The sequence below is a fragment of the Haliaeetus albicilla genome, chromosome Z (genome assembly GCF_947461875.1).
Source record: "Haliaeetus albicilla chromosome Z, bHalAlb1.1, whole genome shotgun sequence".
Taxonomy (NCBI): domain Eukaryota; kingdom Metazoa; phylum Chordata; class Aves; order Accipitriformes; family Accipitridae; genus Haliaeetus; species Haliaeetus albicilla.
The window spans coordinates 12,370,632-12,393,508 of NC_091516.1; the positions used below are offsets into that span (position 1 = coordinate 12,370,632).

A 22,877-nucleotide genomic window follows, 5' to 3' on the forward strand; every position below is an offset into this window, starting at 1 on the left:
GACCAAACGCAGCAGTAAGCTAGAGAAAGAAAGAGGAGATGGTGGCAGGGCCCAGAACAGACCCTGCCAGAATAGTTTCAGGACAAGAAGCAGTCTGGCTTGGAAGGAGGATCAAGTATTCCTTCCTCAGCCAAAGCCAAATATCCATCTGGTAAAGTAGAGTAGGCTTTTGAAGGGAGATTTTGCTGGACCACAGCCTCTGCCTCCATAAGATTTAACTCATCCAAGCCCCTGCATTACATATTTGCTGCTACGATATTCTACACTGACATTCATGAGAATACCTGGCTCACCCATATTGTTTAAGAAACAGATTTTCAATGAAACTCCTAATTCTGCCAGTAAATAGGAACTGCTTCACAGAATTGTTAAGTTACATCACTTTTATGCACTTACCGCTGTTTGTTCTGTAATGCAATCATTCAAAAAGGATAAGAAACCCATGGATGCTATTTGCCTCTGAAAAGTAAGTTGGTCTAACCAAAACAAGTTGAGCAGTTGCCCAGTAACAGATTGTGCTCTAAAAACATTTAGGTGTTATGAGCATTTTACCATCAGGTATACCACAACAAAACCAGAACATGAGCAAACCATTTGGAAAACAGCTCTCAAATGTGACACTTTAAAGGAGAACCAAGGCTGCTTTGGCCTACTTAGATCAGATTTGGGTGCTTAAGCAGAAATACCATGCAGAGGAAGGACTATGCAGATATGCACCCTTCCAAAACTGTAGATATTTAGACCCTTCATTTTGCTAAGAAGCCAACATTGGCTCACCACTTAAGTAATGATCTCCAGTCTTGAGAGGATCACAAACAGCCCTCACTCTCCATACTCTCAGCTCACATGACGATCTCCTGGATGGGGTTTAGCTTACTGTATGAAGTAGCCATATGGCACACTTGACAATTCCAGAGAAATCACCCATGAAAACTCTGCCTACTAGTCACATGCTGCCATATGACTTAAACAAGGTGCACTAATGCAATAAGCAGGCAAAGAGACCTCCATGGAACCGCCTCGCTGCAAAAAGCCTCCCTCTGTTTGATCAGACCTTTACAACAGGTAGGTTACAGAGGTCCCCCATACACCCAACACTGGTCACTGACAGTAGAATTTTTTTCATGCTGCCTATGTACATGCCACCGTCCTGTCACAGATACTTCTCAAATACAACACCAACATACTGAGGACAAAACCAAAAGAAGCCACATAACTTTCCACCAGAAAGCTTCTTTAGTCTGTTAGTTAAAGCGTATCAGTAACAATCAGGCATGCAGGTACTCTTGAAAATCAAGAGAAGAGTTTGATATGTTCAAACACACATATTTGTGTGTATACATATGCATTCTTATATATAACATTTGCACACACAATTGTGTGTGTGTGAGAGGGAGAGAGGGAGTATGTGTGATCTATCATTTATTTAGCAATTAGGTAAGTCAGTGTTAGGAATTGTATGATGCTGATAAGGCTGTGTGACCACATCTTAACTACACCCAACACACACATAGCACAGAAGTTCTTCTTCCCCGAACTCAGAAGGATTGTGGCAGACCTGATAAAACTACCAGTGTTTTATCTAACTCATTCCCCTATATTTTCCAAGCAAAAGATGTGCTTTTCTTTCGCATATAGAATAATTTTCCTATGTATAAACTGAAATTTCTCAGTAGAGTTTCTCAGTATATTGGACTCAGCTGCCTGATTACAACGTTTGCAGCAGCAAATTATCATAGCAGTGGTGAAGTCAATGTAGCAACAATAATTTACATTATTCGACAATTTTTCGCTGAACCTTGAAGTTGCAATATATCCTAGATCTGGTCTACAGAGTAACAAAAGCTCTCCATTTCTAAAAGTCTGCTGAAGTTCCTACTCTGAATCCTGGTTAACTAATTTCAATAAACAGAGAACAAACACTTTAATTCACCCAGAAGATCCCGTAAGTGCTAGGAATGTTTGTCTTGCATAGTCACATCTAACCTCCAGGGTCAGCAGAACAAGAACCTGCCTTTCATATGCATGAGGCGGCATGTGCATGTGTCCCTCACATTCCTGAGTAATCAGAACCAGTGATTGTCCCAAGGGGAAAAAGAAAAGAAAAGAAAAAAGAAATTGACTCTTTTCTCAGCATTGCTCAGAGCAAGTGCCATGGCAGAGTGGAGATACCAGCTGACTGCCAGGTCAGCTTCCCCTGGCCAAGAGAGAGCAGTATCCAGCGAGAGAAAGGAGAGACAAGGGGAGCGAGAGGGGATGTAACTAACACTTTTCCCTTGTGAGGGGGGGCCTAAGCGGTGACAGCATGCAACAGGAATGACTCAAGCACAAAGGTTAATCACACAGTTTTCAACATCCATCTGTGACACACCAATAACTATGGATCCAACACTAGTTTTCCCTTACATAGTCCAAACAACTCACCTTTATTCATCCGTCCCATTACCGTAAATTCAAAATACTTGCTGTTGTCAGCAGGCGAATACAGGCCAAATATGGTGGCTGTGCTCTTTGGCTGCAGTTTGAATGTTGAGAGCAAGTACACTTCATTCACCGCAGGATCGCCAAATGCTTGTTGCAAGAAGTTCGTTACCACTCTCTTGTTGGAATACGGAAGAAGATCAAAAACTGAAAAATAAGCAAGTTTCAACAGCAATTTATATATAATAATGACCAAAGAAGAATGTAGTCTGAAGCCACCCACTGAAGATTGTGCACTCTTCACTATTTCCATGTGGATACTTTAAAATGAACCCAAGTTGTCCTACCTAAAATAAATAATATGACCACAAAAATTACCAGTATGAAGATCATCTTTAAAGATCTAGTCCAACCTCCCTGGCATTAGCAGGTACATCTTAAGCAACCTGATCTAGTGAAAGATGTCCTTGCCCATGGCAGGGGGATTGGACTAGATGATCTTTAAAGGTCTCTTCCAACCAAAACTATTCCATGATTTTATCAAAATATCATATAGATTGTGTTGCAACTGATTATCTCTTAGCAACTTTTTTAAAAAAGGAATTATTGATAAATTACTGACATAGAAATATCTAGTCTTCAAATTGAGGTACTCAAATATTTTCAGGTAGATGTCTAAAATTCTTCTCTTCTGAGGATGCACCTCAACAGAAACCTTTTTAACTTGTTTCTGCTTTCATAAATTCAGATGCTTGGGTTCACATTTCAATTGGTTGAGGATCCAGCATCAAAATTTTCAGACATATTTCCAGTGTACTTATCCTAAGAACCATTTTGATGGTATTTGCAGGGCACCAATTAGAATGCTAAAAAGCCAGGTAAGCAATATGAAGTTCATAACCTCCTTCTCACTTCACTGACTTCTGAGAAGATATATATTACATAAATAAGATTCATCTTTCCCTTCTGGCACAGATAACAAAGAAGGACAGGCCTGACAAAAAAAATAACCTGAAGGCATAGTGAAAGCTGTTTCAAATTTTTCTTTTAATTTTTGCATGATGCATCAGTAAAGAGTCTAAGATTATACTCATATGTGTCAGCTACCCCCCTTATGGCACTGAAACAACAAACCGGGTGTTTTCTCCATGAGCCTAAATCTATGATGTCTCCAAACTCAATAAACTATTCCACTAGGTTTCTTGATAATCTCCTATTTCAACCCACTGCTATTAAAGCAGTGTGTGTGTGTGTATATATATATATATAAAATACCCTTCCAATAACATCTGATAAATGACTATGCACAAGTGTTATTTACATATATGGGTATATTTAGCCATTTTATACCACTGCCACTCCATAGGCCTATCATAGCTGGGCCATATTTTTCTCCCATACCAGCACAATACTGTAGAGCTTCCACCAGAGAAGAGCCCTAACACCAGGCAGACAGCAAAAGCACATGACAGCACATTGCAGCTTACCTTGATTCGAGCCCACGGTTGTACCACTAAGTTTAGCTTCCCAGGCCAAAAAATGGCAGACCATTGCAGACGAGTCTTTTCTACCGAGCACAACCTCAAAGCTGTCGTCGTCAACTAAGGTGATGGGGCTATCTTACCAATCCAGTGTTTCCATATGCTACAAGCAGGAGACTGAAGAGCACTCAGAGGACAATCATATGGGCGCACAGACCAACCCACAGCCGTGTGGGAAACCCTATTCCCTTATATTAGGACCTGGGTTTGTGCTGCTTCCATTGCTCATTCTGGAGCATCCATTCATCTAGGCAGTAATGTCATTTCCAAAAAAAGAAAAATTAAGAGATTTTTTCCCTTCATCTCATGAAACCATTGAGATACAGATCATTGCTTAAGTCTAGACTTGCATTGGGTCCAAGGATCCCATGAGTCTACTGAGAGTTTTCAGGACACAACACAAAAAGAATCAGGCCTTTGATTTATATGCACTTGTAATACCATTGTCAAACAACTAAGAAACACATATCTGAGATTAATCTGGTCAAAGGACTTCTCTTTCATTCAGTTCAGATTTACAGCATCCCAGGACAACCACTGCTCCCACTGAAACCAATGACCCAGACAGCAGAGGCAAAAGGCTGGGTATTTCAACATGTTTAGTGCACAGAGAGTAAAGCAATAGCCCAATCAAGAGACTGAAATGCAACTCACTACTCTGTACAACAACATTTTGCAGGTAATAATTCATAAAATACAGCTGTGTCTTCTCAGCCAGAGCACCACAATACAGTACTTAAGTCTCCGACAGCACAAAATATAGCTATAAATTTTGTCCAGTCCTTCTAGGTCTGTTGGCTGATTTTATATCAATTCCTGTGAGATGGATTAATATCTGCTAGAGCCAAACACTTAAAAATGCAGGAGAAATATACTAAAAGTAATGACTAAACACTGGCAAACACCTGTCTAACCTGACGGAAAACATTCATTGAAATTTTTGAAATTTGAATGAATGCTCAAATTGGTTTGGTAGTTGTGTTCTATAAAGTACATTGCCTCAACTGGATCCTTCGGCACCATGTTATAGAACCCTCTCTTGGGATATCTTCGCTGACCAGCATGTAGATGCAGTATGTTACCAGATCCATCCTTTAGCATAAATAACAGATATGCTAGCAAAAGTGGCTAGCAGAAGTGCAATGGGGTTATGAAAATTCATTTTACATCCTTAGTAAAGTTGGCAGAGAGAGACAGCTCTCAGACCTTACAGTTGCTTGTTTGGAAGAAAGAAGAAAAAAAAAAATCCACGAGGATTTCAGATTTCATTTTTAGAAGAATCTCACCTTTTTGTTCCTCTCCCTGGAAAGGCAGACTTGAAAACAAATGGATAGAAAAGGACTGCCGAAGCTGAAAGGCACGAGCAGCTGGTTTCAATCCATGCAGTGAGAGTGAGGACTCAGGCATGCCTCTGAGCACGAGTGTGCATACCCACTGAGCTAATTTGAGCCCACTCGTGAGACAGACCAAAAATTCTCTCCCCTGCCTGCTTTCTGTGGTTGTTAGAAGGGAGCTGCTCACCCTCCTGTGAAAATGCTAGCAAGGGATCAGATACACCTTGAGACAGTGGCAAACCACTCTTGGGAGATGTGCCCCACAAAATCAAGGCTAGCTCTTCAGATGGGAAATTAGTGGCACAGGAGAGGATGGAGCTCAAAACAAAAGACCCTTTCTTTCCCTTAATTCTGCTGCCATGTCACACCAGCTTTTGAGACCCTCCAAGGTTCTTCTCCAGTCACAGCTAACCATAATAACCGTAAATGTAAACACTGCTCCATTGCTGTTCCGCACTTTTCAAGACAATTAATGATGGCTTAGACACCTGAAGTGAAACCCTAACCCCACTGCAATGATTTCTGACTGACTGCAAGATGAAAATTTCACATGTTGAGAGTGGGGCCTTTCATTCGCCACTGCCCCTGACAAGCCAGAAATCTGCTTCTATTTTTTTAAATATAGCAATACCCTACTTCTCAATATGACAATTTGCTGAAATGTTACTACATCAAGAAGGGCTCCAACAAAGGCTTTTGGGAATGCAGCTAAATTAATCTGATTGGCTGTATTTTAGATCTGCTCCACTTAACTAAGGAATAACCGATTAAAACGCCAAACAGAATTTCGTACGACAATGCAGGGGGTAAAAATGCAGAGAGAACCAGGAGCAGCTTTAAGGCTCATGGAGCGGCACGAAGTTAGGCTAACTGCTGCACTCAGTAGCTGAGCTGGTTGCAGTCACAAACTGCTACTGGAGAGCGATACCACTCAGTTTATGCACGCTCTAAAATGAAGCGGCTCCTGACTCAACTGCGTGCATAGCATTGCCAAAGTAACGCAGGACTTCGAAGGCACCTGTTTTCCTACACACTTTATGAAGTAGGGTTTTCCCGACGAGTTTTCATAGCTTAGAACTCACTTCCCATTTATGACAACTTGCAACTGAAAAAGGGCTCTTCAGACGTTCAACACACGTACCAGCACCCCTACAAAACCAGACCACTTTTTGCTGATTTTAGCAGGGGTGGCTGATGGAGCGGCTACACCGCGACCTCCTCCGGTTCCCACCGCCCGTCCGGCGGGGCAAAGCACGGGTAGGGACGCCCGCGGGGCCCGGGCAGCCCGGCGGCGGGGCGGCTCCGACGGCGCCTTCTGCGCCCCGCCGGGCAGCGGCCGCTCCCGCGGCCCGCGACGGCGACGGCTGGGGCTCGGGCTCCGGCCGGGGCTCGGGCTCCGGCTCCGGCTCGGGCTCGCGATCCGGCTCCCCTCGCACCTGCGGAGCTGGCGCCTCCCCAGCCCCGCGTCCCTGCCAGCACAGGGCTCCCGGCGGAGGGGACGGGACGCCGCAAGCCCAAAGCCCTTCTGGAGTGAAAGAGGGGAAAGAAAAGCTCGCTGAACCGAGGGAAGCTGGGGCGGCGGGGGCCCTTACCTCGGGGGGCGGGCGGGGCGGCGCGGCCCGGGCACAGCTGCAGGGCGAGCGGCAGGAGCAGCAGGGCGGCGGCGCCGCGCTCGCACCCCATGGCGGCCGCGGGCCGGGCAGGGCGGCGGAGGACGGCGCCCCTTCTCCGCGCCGGGCCCCGCCGTTTAACGGGGGCGGCTCCGGGTCCGGGGAGGGACGGCGGCGGCGGCAGGCCATTGGCCGGGGCTCCCCCGGCCCCTGGGGGCGGGGGCCGCGCCGTGCCGCGCCGTCGGGGGTGGGGGGGCCGCGGCGGGGAACGGCCGAGCCCTGCGGTGGACCAGAAGGGAGCGAAGGAACCGTCGGGGCCCGAGCCGGGAACGACCAGCGTCGGTGCGGGTGTCTGCGGCCGGGCAGAGCCGGAGATCCTGCCGAGGACCGGCGAGGTCAACACCTGCCGGGATCCCGGCTGGAGGCTGCCCTTTGAGGAGCCCCGGGAACTGAAACCTCTTCAAGTGGCATTGAATTCAAAACGGATGGGGATGCTCTGGTGTCTAGACTTGGTCTTGGTAGGAATTTAACTCATCCACTTTTCCTGTCTGAAGAGTGTCAACAAAAGGGGTCGTGCAGATTGCAGACTGGGGCAAATTCATTTTCTAGGGGACTCTGGCAAAGCGAGGAACATATCATCTGCTCCTCCATTTCATTTAGAGATCGCAGCTTTGGGAGAGCTCAGACCGACTGGATTGAGGCTACTGAAAAAGGTTGCTTGTCTTACAAACCCACAAACCCCATGACTTAACCAAAGTCAGTTTTTAAAAAACCTTCTGCTTTCAACTACGACAATTTTCAGTACTGTGCATGCCCCCAGGATGTCATTATCCCATTGTTTCTCCTCTACTCCAGCAAATTCTAGCCTCTGCCTTGCTGATGTTGAGAAAGGACAGGAGAAACAGAGCAAGTGAGCAAGCCCCTTTGGGGCTGAGCAGCTGGGCAACCAGTTTCCTCCATGCCCACGTGGAACCACCCATCAGGCAGGCCACCCTACCCTCCCCCCCCCCTTTCTGCTCACAAAGGAAGGGGTCTCCCACGGGACCCTGCGGCAGTAGAAGAGCTGCAAGGTGCTTCTCCCGCTCAGGAGCTGACAGCACATGGTGGGCTTCCCAACCTGCCCTCTTTGTCCTGTGCCTCTCTGTGTGCCTCAGCCCTGCAGACGAACCTCTGTCACGTCAGAAGAAGCCCAGGAAGCCATGCCTGGCTCCCTCACAGCTTGCTACCCAGTGCGCAATTGGAATAGCTGGAGCTGTCTGATATTATTTACATCACAAAAAGAAGGGCAACAATAGGAGGGAAATTTTATGTTAAGTGAGAAAAGTAGTGTTGATTAATGTTCAGTCACATCAGGCTTGGCGTATACAGCTAACGAGCACCGCAGAGAACAGCCCTTGGGGGGCTCATTGTGTGTGAGGCAAGACACAGCACGCTGCAGGGCTGGGGCTGCGGAGCGCGCTGCGAAGGGTCTGCCCGAGCAGCTCCGCCACTGCGCAGAGCACAGGTGTGGGCTTCTCTCCAGGCGCTGTGGGATTTTCAAATACCTTCAGCTGGCCTATATTCACATGCCCTTTAGTTGCCCTCCCCGCATGGTATATACCTGATAACACACCCTACTTCGTAGCTTATTTGTGCAACAGTGTTGACCCACTCCTTTAGTCACTCATTTCTGCCTCTGCCCAGCGCCAGGCTGGAGGGTGCTCCCCCATAGCCAGTGTGTCCCAGCACAGTGCTATTCCTCCTCCTCACCCTGCTTCTCTTCTCTGTATGTCTCCACCCAACAAGAAGCGCCTTGGCTTCACGCCCACCACCCTTGCCCCTGCAGTGGAAGTGACACAATGACGTGGTGGTGTCAGCAGGCTGGCAGAGAGCTGCACAGTGGAGTGAGAACAACAGAGCAGAAGGTGCAGAGTGCTACGGAGCAGGGAGAAAGATGGAGGCTGAAAGGCGGTAGAGCAGGAGACAAGGATGTGGAACAAAAACAGGAAGAAGGAAGGACTTACAGTGCCACAAGCTCCCTAGAAAGAAGTCTCAGTCCAGAACTCATCCCCAGCCTAAAGGATGGAGACAGCACAGATGCTGCAGAAGCTAATACGTGGACCTAGAGCAGCACTGATATTGTTCTACCATCTATTACAGAAAAGCCCTCCATCACCAAAGAGCATTCTTTGGAAACATAGGCTTAAATGCCTGACACAAAAACATCATGAAGGTCTGCAAAATCATCACAGTTCTGTATTAAAGCATTCAGTGACTACAGCAGACAAAAAAAGAGGGTTAAAAGGATAGTAAAGTTTTGCTTTCACCTATCGAAGGGAACACCATGAATTATTTGCAACCATTTATTATGTAATTTATTTGAGTTTATCACAACATACAAAATGTTTTCTTAAAAAATTCCTCTCTCTGTGAAAAATATTTATTAAATAATTTTGACTTACCATTTTTCACTTCTGATTTAACTACAGAGGAGTCTCTTCCACTGATGCTGATTGGCCATATGGGAGTCTCTTGCGCTGATGCTGATTGGCCCTATATTCATTAGTGTTAGATTTGTGAGGACCATATTCTGTTCTTGCTCTACATCTGCTTATTCTTCATGCTTCCTCACCAAGAGTGCACATGGAAGCAATATCTGGCAAACAGAGCATGCTGCAAAATACAATGCAACAAAAGGGAAGCAGTTCACAATGCATATAAACAGAAGCTTAAGTCCACCTTTGGATGAACTTAGACAGTACACATAAAGGTCACCACAATTTTTCCAATTTTCATTTCTATGCGGAGTTTTATTATTGGAGTATGTTACAGGCTGAAGGGGATTTTGTACTCAAGCACAACCTTCTTTAAGGGATTTTCACAAAGTATAATGTTTATCTGCTGTCTGGAAGGGGCTATTTGAACTTCTAATCATCATTTTCAATAAAAACAATGGAATACTATCTATTGCCTTTTCACTCTTGTGCATTCTTTGAAGTACAAACTCTAGCTTAATTTACTGGAGGTTAATATCTTGGATAAGAATCAAACCGTGATTATTGGACATTGTGTTTTCAAGAAACTTTTCATAAAGCCAGTAACATTTTGTAAGGAAGCTTCTTACAGAAATATATGACTGTTGATTTTTTTTATATAGGATCTGCAAGTAAACCTCAACCATTAAAATATTTGTTCTGCTTACTTTACATAAATCAATAAATTTCTAAGCATACGGAGTACAGAGAAGCTGCCAACGTTATAGATTTTGCTTTACAGAAGTGTCTGTGACTTTTGAATTCCAAGTAATGGGATAGGGGAAAGGAATCCCTGCTGCTTAATTCAGCTTTCATATTTTGCTCCGAATATGCATCAGGAGATTCACTGTATTTATGGAATTATATGGATGATTAAAAATCAGGATTCATGGACAATTAAGATATAGAAGACTTAATGCAAGTAAAGTATCAGCTCTGAACCACATCCTTCCATATTTATGTCAATACTTCTGGGTTTGATCTTGCCACATTTTCATAAAAATTTTGTAGAACACAAGGTTTCAAACACGGGTTTCAGAACAAGTGTTGCTTTTTTAGAAACACAAATTGAAGCCCCACTTTTTCAAGTCAAGGCACATATCCATTCTCAATGCACCTATTTACTTTTCATTTACACTAATAGGAATTCCTCTCAGGCAACCAAGAGGAAAAAGTTCTTGAGCTTTTGGATGGGGGAGGGAAGATGCAGGTTGCCTTTTTCCATCTTTGCTCTGGACTCCACAACAGCTCAGATTAATTAGGTCCTAAGGCAATGCAAAGGAAGTTTACTCTCCTATTTACCTCCTAAGCCTTCTCGCAGCCTGTCTTAAAGAGAGCTGTAAGCTGGCTCATCCTACGTACAGAAAGAGATGTTGGGGATCACAGCTGTTAGGAGCCACCGTTGCCTGCTGAGCTTGCACATCTCAGTGAGGCGATCACACGGTGAACAGGCCAAAGTACCTGGACAGACTGACTAGAAGTTAGGTGGTCCCTCTAGGGAGGAAAAGGGAGAAATGTAATGTAGCCATTAAAAAAAAAAAAAAAAAAAAAAAAGTTTTTTGCTACTGTTAACATTGCCAGTGGTGCATTTTTCTGAGAAAAAAAAATGGATACGTGTTTCTTCTCCTATGTTCTTCATAAACTGGAGCAGAGTGACCTTAGATCAGTGTCACAGATTTTTATCATGACACTTTCTGCCACAAATGTCATGCAGATCTGAAACGATGGGGGGGGGGGGGAGAGGATGGATGAAGCTTTGCCCTTGCTCTCCTCATCTCTTTATGCATAGGAGACCTGAATAAGGGTGGTCAGTGCAGGTTTTTTTTTGAAGTCAGCGGGTATTATTTTTTCCTTGTGTGGGAAGGATGGAAACATTTTACTTGACTTAGTATTTAGACGTGCTGTGGCATGCCTGCTGAAATGCAACAGCTGACAACTAGATGCCTTTAAAGGTCCACAGTAAAAAAACCCACACTGAATGGATTATCATTATAATTTGGTGAAAACTGGTACCGTATGACCAGAGTTCCTTATTTTTAACGCCAAACCGCTGATGACTGCTCTTTACGTTGGATCGAAAGCCACATTTTTTGTTCCTGTGGAAGGTCAGAACTTCGTGTGTAATAATAGAGCCACAGAGCCGGGGTTCAGCAACGCGGTAGCGCAAGCCGCCCTCTTTCACGAGTAAAACGACGGTGTCTCAGGGCGGGCGGCGTCTCCTCACAGGGCAACGGCTTCGGGCCGCCGACGCCCCTTCCCCTCAGCGACGCCTCCAGCGGCCTCGCCCCCGGGCCTCGGCAGCAGGCGGCGGTGAACAGGGGCAGGGCAGGGCAGGACGCCCTTACGCGGGACCCCCCCCGCCCCCGCCGCGTCTCGGCCACACGGCCCCGGGGGACGGCGGCGGCCCCTCAGGCGCGCACGCCCCCCGCCGCCTTCTCCCTCCCCGAGGCGCGGCCGGCGGCGCTCGGGCGCCGCCATGAGAGGGCAGCAGCGCCGCGCTTCCCGGCCCGGCGCGGACGGCGGGCAAGATGGCGGCTCCCATGGAGCTGAGCTGCTGGGGAGGCGATTGGGGGCTGCCGTCCCTGCACCCGGAGTCTCTAACCGTCATGGTAATGGCCGGCGGCCGGCACCCGCCCCGGGAGGAAGGGAGGGCAGGAGGGAGGCACGGCGCCCCGGGGCTTGCCTGCCGCCGGCACGGGTGTCCGCGGGGTTCTTCCCCCCGGGAGAGGCGGCGCCGCCGCCGCCGAGGGGCGCGCCCGCCTTTGTCGCCCTGAGGCCGGGCCTGTGCTGGGCGAGGGGCCCGCTGCTGCCGCCGTGGTCGGCCGGGGGTGGGAGGCGACGGCGGTTGGGCCCGCGGCGGGGCCTGGCGGGGCGGCGCGGCGCGGTCCCCGGCTCCTTCCCCCACAGGGAGCCGCCTCTCCGCGGAGCGTTGCGACCCTCCCCCGCGGAGCCGCGGGCCGGGCTGCTGCCCTTTCAGAGGGCGTCGTGCCGTCCCGGGGGCCGCCTGGCCCCGGCCTTAAGGGGCGGCATTTCCTAGAAACGGTGTTTAAAACAGCTGTTCAAGTTCTGTCTTACACTTCTCTTACACATAACGTCTGGATTTTTTTTCCCCGTAATCTTTATCGCAGGCTTATGCCAAATTTTCTGGTGCTCCCCTGACAGTGAATACTATACATAACTCTTGGAGAGCTCCAAAAGGTACCATCTTTGTGGTTTTTACTATTTTAATCATAGCCACGTCATAAATGCGGGTTCCAGTTTCTGTGTTGTTTCTACGCATGCTTTGGTTTTGCGTTAATGAGTGTACCCCCCCCCCCCCCCCCCCCCGTGAAGGGTACCTGCTTCACGATACATTGATAAATGACTTTACAGGATCAAGTGTGATGAATTTGTGGGAATAAAATAATGGAAGACATAAATAAAGTGCCTCAAAGGGCACTTTATTAAAATGAGTATGGGTGAAGCAGCAGACAGTCAGCAGAGCAGTGGTGCCAAGTACATGCCTGTTTCTGTCAGGTAGTCTAAATTGATGGTGTAATGAAAGCAAATTTTTAAGCTTTTTGCACTTTGCATATTTATAATGATAGTAACTAGACTTGTGTATGGAAATAGTGTTCTTTAATTATACATAATTTAATGGGCTGGTACAGTTGGAAGTGAAATGTGAGCCTCAAAGAGTGTAACTTGCACCAGCTGGGATGTTTAGTACTGTGCTGAGTTAGAGAGGTTGACTCAGAAAAAGTGACTAACAACCTAGTTGCCAGAGAAGTTGAAGATAAGGTATCAGAGAGGACTTCCTGTTGGATACTTCTACTCATTGCTTATCTGTTTGCTCAGCATTTAAGTTATTATCTTGATGTATTCCAGACAGGTAAAATCTCTGCAAGGTTGAAGGACTCTGTCATTTACACTTACCACATCATCAGTTTAGGCATTAAAGTATCCATGCAGAAGTTGCTCCTTTGACTCTTGCTTTTCAGTGTGTTTTTTTTTTCTGTTAGCAGAAAATACCAGGAACTAGCTGAGTGTACTTGCCAAAAGTTCAGTGGCTTTCTTCATAAACAAAATACATAAAATGCATTAAAAAAAAAATCCGAATAGTAAGTGTTGCTGATAATTGATATTTTAGTAGGATTTAGCAACACAGTCATGTTAGACTCATTGTGGCAGTTACGTTGTGAATGTGCTATAAGATAGCCCCTGTTACAGAGATTTTACACTCTACAGTCTTTCATTCTGCAATCTGATGAGTAAAGGCTGACCAGTAGCTTCTGGCAGAAGGGAAATATTTGGTTCTGGAATAGGTCATGGTTATGCAGTGGTAGCTTGGGCAGTGGTTGTAGCAAGGCTAGAGAAAACAGGTGGTTAAAATGGATTTGGAGGGGAAGGGCAGCGAAAAATGGGAGCAGCAGGAAGAAGAGGCCCAGAGGTGAATGAGTTGAGAGGGCAGTTGGACTGGGTTGGAATTTTTGGCTTACGATGAACATCTGAAATCCAGACAAGTAGCATGGTTCTCAAGGTATCAGATATCTAGCAGAAGACATTGGCTTCAGTCTGATTTGATGTGGGCCCTTTTTTATGTATTGTTATTAGTGAAGGCCGCAATACACTAAATATATTTGTGATGTTGGTGGAACTCCCCTGCTGTGTAAAGCTTAGTTTATGTGTACATGTTAGAAAGATCAGAGCATGCTATGGAGAAAAGGAAAGTAGGTGAAGTGACTGATTGCTTTCTAGTTATGTTAAAACTCATCCATATAAATTGTTGACTGTATTATTTATGCCTTTTAGGAGATGTACCAGTTCTGATATCAGAAGACATTGTTATTTCTCAGCCAGCAAAAATATTAAACTTCTTAAGAAGACAGGTAGGTTTCTTTCAAAAGATTTGTTTTCTCTGCCTTGTAGTGACTCTGCATGTCCCCTGTATATGTTGATATAGGCTTCCGAAAACCTGGAACTCATTTCAGACTCAGTGCTTTCCTGTTTTTCATATATGCGTGAGAATTGCAAAATGGTGGATAGCAGATTGCTGTTTGAAAGTTTGATTGTTAGTTGTGTGAAAGATTTAAAAATAGGCACGAGAAAACTGTTCATTGAAAAGGACAGCAAACTGGCCTTAACTGAGCAGTTTCTCTCTGAGCACCCTGCTCTTAATTGTAATGCTTTTAACGTCATTATGGCTTTGCAGACCTAAGATATTACAGTTTGGGAAATGTGGTTTTAACTGCTCAAGTGGGTAATCATCTCCCAGTGCTCTTTTTTTGAAGGATAATACATACAGCGTTGTTTTTTAATCTATGTAGTTTTTCTATAGCTTGTAGCATAAAAATGTCTGCAAGTATTTTTTGATGCACATCATGTTATTGCGTAGTCAACTCTTGCTTGCCTTTTGCAGATCTCTTAATGTTTTATTCACAAAGAATAAAGCTATACAATTTCTGCTTTTCACAAAGTATAAAGATGTCTAATAAAGCATGGTATGATCTTTTTATTTCTAAGCTGGTCCTCCAGCCCACTTTTCTGCTTTTACGTTAGTAATTCAGTTCCTGCCTAGTCAAGAAGATTATCTGATGAATGCCATGTTAGTGAAACTTTACATCTTTGGGGGGAAGAAAAACAGAATTTGAAAACTGCGCATTCGAGATGGGATTTTAGACAGTTGTTTTAAAATTCATAAGTTTCATAGCCATTTGAATACCAAAGATTCCTTAATGTTGGGAAAAAAAAATCTCTCTTTGAGTTTAAGTATAACAATAATATACTTGCTTTTCAGATGTATAAGGATCAGCACTGACCCTTTGTTTCTAAATTAATGAAACGAATCTCCTCTCACCCCGAAAAACTTACCAGCCCTTTTAACGTACCTTAAAAGGATCCAGTGTCAGAATTAAAAGCTCAGTCAGCTGTAACTGCACTAATTTAGCTGTGTATTTAGTCCCTTATATTGTCAGCATCCAATTTCTAAACTTTTAGAATAGTACTTAAAAGCAAAAGACGGGAATGCTTGCCTTTTTGTACACTTACACCAGCTTAAGTGTCAGATTCTTCTTCAAAAATAAAGGTGGGGACTTGCCAGAGGTTTGCTACATCCCTAAGTACTGAAAAATTGCCTCTGTATCATTGAACAGTTGTTTGGAAAGCAGTGGGAAGGAGACACAAGAGTTATTTTGGAGCTAGGAGGGCCCCAAAATCTAAGAATGGGGAAGTGGAAGAGGGAGATGCAAGGAGGTTTAACATAGCTGGCCTGAAGAAGTAAAGAAATTCTAGTAAGCGTGTGCTTTCTGTCCCAAAAAATGTTGTTGTATTTACTGGCTTGATAGCTGTTAACTTTGAAGCAGCTTCAGGTTGCATTGATCATCTTTTTGGAAAGTTCTGTGTAACACTGTAGTATGTATTTTTTTTTTTAATTTGTAGAAGTATAATGCTGATTATGAATTGTCTGCAAAACAAGGAGCTGATACACTGGCATATATTGCACTACTTGAAGAGAAGCTGCTTCCTGCTCTGGTAAGTATTGAGAAATACTTTATAATGGCCAGAATTTTTGGAAGTGAATACTACAAGAGGTGCCCAATGTGAGAGACATTAAAATCTCTCAGCCATAGTCCTGGCTGGAATGTATTTGCTTTGTTAGTCCAATTTTGGAAATACTGCCTAGCAGCTTTTGAGAAGGAAAGACGTGTGTGTTTGTAGGATGTGAAGTAATAATAATGAATTTATGAAAGACATTTTAAAAGGGCACCTATTTTCTTTTAGATGCTTTTTGGGAAACAGTATCCTGAAAACAGCGTATTGTGGCTGGTTTTTGTTGCATTTCATTCTTTTGAAAAAGCTGTGAGTAAGATGTGGTATGTCTGACGTGGGTTGCACAACTGTGGAATTCTTTTGAACTGCTCAGTTATAGAACTCTTGAGAAAATACCCATCAGTAGTTTCATTTTTCAGTTCTAAATAACATGGCCAGATGCCCTCACCAATTTAGTGTACGTACATTAGAGCTATAAAAATCCCCAGACATTGGATCCCTTGAATGACTTTGGCTTCAGTTTATACAGGAAAAAATATTTTGACCAGATGATATCATAGGCTAGCCTCTTCAGCTGACCTACAAGGTTTCAAATTCAATATTTCATAATATCTTTTATTATAAGATTTATGTACAATTTAAAAAAAACCCAAAAACCTATAAAGTTCAAACCTGATCCTGTACATCAGCAACTTTTTTGGTAATGTATTTTCTATGTACAATGTGTGTGTGTATGAGTGTGTATATCTATATATATACACATAGATAAACATGAGTGTGCATGTAATTTTATGCACGTGTATATAGGTCTATGTAATATCTTTGTTTTTCTTTAGGTGGAAGGTAGCTGTTGCCTTAATTATATACTTCTACACTCAAAGGATTAGTATAATCCTTTTTGGAGCCTGATTGCCTTAAATAACAATAATTCCTGGTGCTTCTGCTTTGACATGAGATCTTACACATGTTTTAAGAGTTGTCTACTATTTTTACTGAAATTCCAGTCATATTTTTCTTTGTGTTGATACAGCTGCACACTTTCTGGGTTGAGGCTGAAAACTACTGCAGCGTGACAAAGCCATGGTTTGCCTCAAGGATTGCCTTCCCACTGAGTTTGTATCTGCCTGGAAAGATGTCCAGGGAAGCACTGAATAGGATCTTGCTAACCAGGGGTGGGCCTCCACTCTACAGTCTCACTGAAGTGGAAGCACAGGTATGTGTCGTGTAGTAAAGAATTTGTAAGTTGGTGCTGTCAAAGACAAGAACTGAAGCAGTCTAGCATACTGTCAAATGATGAACGATGCTGTGTATACTAGCCTTGCTACACGTAGGGCTCTTAGACAGTCTTGTGTTTCATCAGATATACAGGGATGCCAAGGAGTGCCTAAATCTCCTGTCGAAGAGATTGGGAACATCTCAGTTTTTCTTTGGAGATACGTGAGTGTGATTTTTTTTTTTTTTTTTTTTTTAATGACTTATTAATAAGACAGGTACCACATAACTCTGAACACTTAAACTTTTTTTTTTTTTTTTTTTTTTCTTTTTAACCTGCCAGAACATTAAAAGTGCTGCACAGTAGTTTCATGTCTCACACTCTGCTTTTCAGGTAAATCTGAATGAGCAAACAGGGCACAAACAAGATCTTTGGACTAAGGCAATGTGGTGTCTCCCTTATCCTGTATTTTTTCACAGAGAGGCAGATGCTGCCCACAGCTGCTAAGAAAATGTGGGGTGCTTGATGAGTTAGTGTAGAGAATGCTTTTCTAGCCACTGAATGTCACCTCCTGTGCTTGCATGTAGAAGAAATGCTTTAAGCCTGAGGTGTTACCACTGCCTTCGTGGAAGGAGGGTGTAGGTCTGGGAACACTCCTATTCCTGTGGTATGTACACAGGAGGGAGCAGATACTGCCAACATCATGGTACCAACAGGTCCTAAAAAGGGTGATTTGTTCCTTTATCCACTGAAGTCGGACCACTTCATGAGAGAGGATCCTGGTCCCCTGGCATACAGCTTGGCTTTTGTGATGCCACTAATGTGTTTTAGAGTGGCTTTATATCAGCGCACATGACAGCATGACTGGATTTTAATGCTGAAGTTACTGTTTCAGCTTGCCAGCATGTCTCTAGTTCAGAGGTGCTGAAGTCAGTAGATAGTCTGTACAAAGCATTTACTAGATCGATATGAAAAGTTCGAATGCCAGAAGAGCTATGTTCTGTCATGAGTTGTGTTTTGACATACACAGAAAACGGTTACATTGTAGAGGTTTTAATGTCTTACCGTAGTCACTTTGGGTTTTTTGTTTTGTTTGTCACTCTTTTCAGGCCTACCACCTTGGATGCCTTTGTGTTTGGTTTCCTTGCACCGATTTATAAAGTGTGCTTCCCCAGAGTACAATTACAAGAGCATTTGAAACAGCTTCCCAATCTGTGTCGATTCTGTGATGATATTTTAACTTGCTACTTCAGGTTAACTCTCTCAGGTAAGCTGTGTTTCTTCTCCCCTTTCTGTCATGTATAGTCTTGTTTGGATTGGGACTCCAGGATTCCATCTGTGAACCAAGGCGGAATTAGATTTTATGCTAGAGCTTCTGTGAGGAAATGAGGTAGAGAAATTTCCAGAGTTGTGTGGAAGGGATTGAAAATTAAAAGCAAACGTTAATACTCAGTTTTAGACTCTGTCAAGCATTGGCAAAATGCACCTGTATCTGTGCTATGGCTTATGCTTAGTACTTCTGTTTTTCTCACATGGAATGGCTTTTCCTCTTAAACTCTTATAATAAAAATACTGCATGAACTTTGTCTCCAATGCGGGTTTATTTTTTAAGGATTTAAAAGCTTTTGTAAATACCTTGTCACTCCTCATCTTTCTACCTTCACTCTCCAGGCCATTCTCCGGCTGGACAGGATACAGCAGATGCTAATCTGCAGAAACTCACACAGCTTGTAAATAAGGAATCCAACTTGATTGAAAAGGTTACTTTTGCTTCAGTCTCTAATTTTCCTGCTTCATTGTGGTTACTTGTTCACAGATACTCTTGCATGGCAACTGCAACTGTACAATGGACATTTTATTTTAATTGCTTCTTTTCTAGTGAGTTACTTTGTGTATAGAGACAGGAAGAATATTATCTCATTTGAAAGGAATAGTTAATGAAGCCTTGTAGTTAAAAAGGATTTTTATTGCAAGACGACGTTCTTTTGATTGTAAGTGCGTGTACAAACAAAAGAAGATTGTCTTTCTGCAAGCGTACATTACAGCAAAGGAGGAGGCAAATACATTGATCAAAACTCAGAAGTGGTCCTGCAAGTTAAGACTGATTGCCAGCTCTCCTTGCTCCCAGCTGAATGCTGTAGTCACTAACCTATAGTCACTCTTTCTCCTGCTTGTTCTACATCTAGCTTGTATTTCTTTATATTCTTTGTTTCTAAGGCTGTCACTCAGCATTTAACAAAAGCTATACAACTTATGTGAAAAATACTTGTGAATTAGTCTTCTGGTGCAGACAGAACACTCTAACTAGAAGGATAGAAAGCATTTCTTCCTGAAAAGGATCAGTGTATGAAATAGGTCATTAACTACCATCAGCTTCTGTAGCATTAGGTATTGATTATGTCTCCTCTTTGTGGTATTGAAGTGTGACTGTGGAAGTTTTAAAGAATGGGTTACGCAGACATTTGTCAGGTGTGATTTAGGTAAAGCTGATCCTACCTTGAGGAAATGGGATGGACTAGGCAAGCTCTGAAGATCTCCCCTGTGCTGTCTCCTGTGATTCTGTTTATTCTGTAGTAACTAGACTCTTCTTGATACCACATTATGCACAGGGCGTTACATTCATTTCCTATAAAAATGTAAAATCTTTATATTCAGAGATTTATTTTAACCTGTCTTTGAAAAGGTCTTATGTAACTAATCTAAATTCACCCAGCGCCTCCAGAATGTTTCTAACTTGAAAAACATTTGTTCTTGCAAGCTGCTGAACGTGCAAAAGCATCCATTGATGTTAGCAGTTTGACTTTTGATCTGCTTTCTAGCAGCATTTGGCTATCATACAAAATTGAAACTTTGACCTCTTAGAAGAAAGTAGCAATGTTGCTTTCTTCAGTAATTTTGATGAAATGATTTGACCAGAAGCACACCTATTTGCCCTGGGTTTGATACACCATATGCTAATGGAATGAATAGCAGCTCTAACACAAGAATATATTTGGGAGTGGAAAGGAACTAAGGCATCAGTTTTGGCTGGGCCTGGAATAACAGGGTAAAAAATAGCCCAAACCAGCATTAATGATGGCAGCCCTGACAAATAGACTAATTGTATAATCTATATTCTACTGTTTGCCAGATCCGGCTCTCATTATTTCTCTGCAGATGGACGACAACCTTCGTAAGAGTCCTCAGCATCCCCCTCGAAAGCTAACAACGCTCAAGCTTGCTGCGGGTGGAGAAGAAGGCAGTCCATTGAATCGTTTGTCACCTTGACAGGTTTTGTTGCTCATACACGTGTTTGCCTTCAACTCTTCTGAGCACCACAGTACATTTTTACACGTGAATGTTGTTTTGCAAGGGAAGAATCTGCTAATAGGTACAAGCAGGGAAGAAATAATAGCTTAACAATCTACCTACCCATTCTTTTAAGAAATTGCATAGTTCAGGCTGACCACACACTAAGAGGAGGCCAAAGTAAACAAGAGGCTTATTCCTGCAGATGTTAACATGATCTTGTACAGCATATTTTTGCCTTTAGCCTAGCAGAAATGTTGACCAAAAGTTACAATTCCACTTATGGAATGTTCACCATTATTTTATGTTGTGGCTTTTGATTTTACTGTAATCATGTAACTATATGTGAGTGGGTATACTCTTATATCTGTCTGAAAATTACAAAGTCCAGTTGCAAAATTGGTGAAAAGACCCAGAAAAAAATGAAATATTGCCCTTCATGGCAGCTGAGAAATGAAAAGCAATGGGAGGAAGTTAAATATTTTTTATTGTGCTTTCATGAACACTCCTGGGTCTTGTGTTTTAAGGTTGTTTGTATTTTTGAAAACTTGCCATGTTGTACTTTAAGGGGGATTGTTGAAAAGTGTGCACGCTGTGGGGAGTACAATGATGTACAATACTAACATTTCACAGGTACCTGGTATTAGTCCTGTGTGAAACGCACTTAACTGCGCACAGGGTAATACCACATGATGCAAAACTGTTAAGGCAAAATCACAGAGGACTGCTAGTGAGATGGAGAGGTTTGATTAGCTCCTGTCAGGACAGGAGACTTGACTAGCAAACATACTGTGGCTCTGGATTGAAGGAAACTGGGTAGGGTTTTACAAGATTTTTACAAGATTGGTTTTAGGTTTACAAGAAAGCTGATGTAGGCTTTTAAATTTGTCACAGATGCCTTTGAATTAGTTTTGTCTTGTTGAATGAACTGTAGTGCTCATAAAAAAATAACTAACATAAAGAACGTCCAAATTTTTATTGTTTGACAGCCTAGTTCAGAGTTCTTTTATCTCTGCAAAGTGTAATACATTGCAGCATATAATTCTTGTGTTTTATTAAGGGACTTGACGCCTCATTACGTTTTCTCTTAGCAGCAGCCTTGCCAGTTCTAGAGACCCAAGCAATTCTGTTACAAGAGATGCTGTAATTCTCTACTGGCAACATACTGGCAGATGCTTCATGAGTGGGTGTAGGAGAATTAGTCAAGGAGATGGGCCAAAGTGGCAGTGCTTAGGATATAGAATTCTGGTAGTTGTATGTATGGGATGACTGTTCTGTTTTTTAACTTTTTCTGGCCAAATCAAAATAGTCTTTCAGCTTCCCTTCAGCTACTAGTCATGTTTGAGATACATGGTAAATTATTTCCTATTTATAAAGACAAAACTGTAGATTGTGTACATACTGTACTTTCAGACTCGACATGTAAGGAATGTAATATCTTTTAACATTTCTTAATTATAATTGAAATGTTGGGTTTCTAATGAGCACTTTAAAATAATGTTTAAGCTTCATGCTCTTACTAAAGTATTTGTTTCAGTGATTTGAAATTAGTCTAGCTCATACTCATGATAATTGTATAAACTGACAGTCCACTACATTTAAAAGTAAGTCAAACATTTTAAAATTTGTACTGCCTGTATCTTGACAAGGTTTAAATAAGATCAAGTCAGATGGCTTTTCAAAGTCTTTAATTTATAAACGTGGCTATGGAGAATATGCCTTAGTTTGTTGCTTTTGTGATTATGTACACTCAAATCCTTAAAATCTCTTTGTAAAAAGGTCATTGTTCCAAGATTAAAATTTTGGATATTTAGTGGAGTTTTTGTAGTGTTTTTTATGGAAATTATGTCAGGTTTTTTGAACATTTTTTTTTTCCTTGTGAAAAGGTTTATCTTGTCTGTAAAAAAAAAAAAAAAAATTAAAAGAAAAAATAAAAACTGCTGACTGCTAGAACAAAAAATTGGAACAATTTAGCGTATCCATGAGGGCAGATTTTAAATTTTCGCCGCAGCTATTCAGTACCAATCCTTTCTTTCAACACAGCTGCTTTTGGGAAGGGGGGAATAGGAAAGCACAGGTTTTCTAATCTTACTGAATGTGAGCCTTGGGCTGTGTGAGAGCAAAATTTTGACAAGCCAATGCCTGAGTGACTTCATTCACTGCATGGCAGAGGACGACAGGACCAGAGATCACAGCAACATTGCCTGCAGTAGTGCATACCATCCCAGGCAACCAGTGAGGTTGCACAGCCATGCACTTCCTTCCTTTTTCTACTTTTTATCCAAGGTGAATTCAAAACCAAACTCCTTTATGTGGGAAGTATCATCTCTGGCCTGACAGCTTGGGCTTGCCCGTTAGTTTACTGGCATATTTTGTGTGTCTGAGTTTTGAAGCCGGGTACTTAATGATGTCCAGTGTGGGATCAGTTT

At 43.0% G+C, this 22,877-nt stretch overlaps 2 protein-coding genes across 5 annotated transcripts in view; one reads left to right on the top strand and one right to left on the bottom strand.

Annotated features, from left to right (window-relative positions):
- The window catches only part of THBS4 (thrombospondin 4), a 40,793-nt gene extending 33,742 nt beyond the window's left edge, over positions 1–7,051 (bottom strand). The window contains exons 1-2 of the mRNA XM_069777688.1: positions 6,889–7,051; positions 2,425–2,628 (exon numbers count right to left, since the gene is read on the bottom strand). Coding sequence (XP_069633789.1) covers positions 2,425–2,628; positions 6,889–6,979 — 295 coding nt within the window. The 5' untranslated portion in view covers positions 6,980–7,051. The remainder of the gene's footprint in view (positions 1–2,424; positions 2,629–6,888) is intronic.
- Positions 7,052–11,766: 4,715 nt separating this feature from the next.
- Positions 11,767–22,261, top strand: MTX3 (metaxin 3). Of its 4 annotated transcripts, none has more exons than XM_069777514.1 (9): positions 11,767–12,028; positions 12,548–12,617; positions 14,211–14,287; positions 15,837–15,929; positions 16,978–17,160; positions 17,308–17,384; positions 18,270–18,427; positions 18,832–18,920; positions 20,291–22,261. In XM_069777514.1, exons 1-9 carry the CDS (start codon positions 11,948–11,950, stop codon positions 20,363–20,365), a joined length of 903 nt encoding a protein of 300 aa, XP_069633615.1. In that variant the 5' UTR covers positions 11,767–11,947; the 3' UTR covers positions 20,366–22,261. The 4 variants fall into 4 exon arrangements, with proteins under 4 accessions (XP_069633615.1, XP_069633617.1, XP_069633614.1 ...); XM_069777513.1 differs by having other exon boundaries at positions 11,792–12,028; positions 20,317–22,261; XM_069777516.1 differs by lacking the exon at positions 18,832–18,920 and having other exon boundaries at positions 11,770–12,028; positions 20,317–22,261.
- Positions 22,262–22,877: the final 616 nt, after the last annotated feature.

What these genes read in the sequence shown, in the direction of transcription:
- MTX3 (XM_069777513.1), top strand. Translation starts at nt 11,948, where the DNA reads ATGGCGGCTCCCATGGAGCTGAGCTGCTGGGGAGGCGATTGGGGGCTG. An exon ending in CTCTTGGAGAGCTCCAAAAG is followed by an intron (nt 12,618 to 14,210) that starts GTACCATCTTTG and finishes TATGCCTTTTAG; the next exon opens with GAGATGTACCAGTTCTGATA. An exon ending in TAAACTTCTTAAGAAGACAG is followed by an intron (nt 14,288 to 15,836) that starts GTAGGTTTCTTT and finishes TTTAATTTGTAG; the next exon opens with AAGTATAATGCTGATTATGA.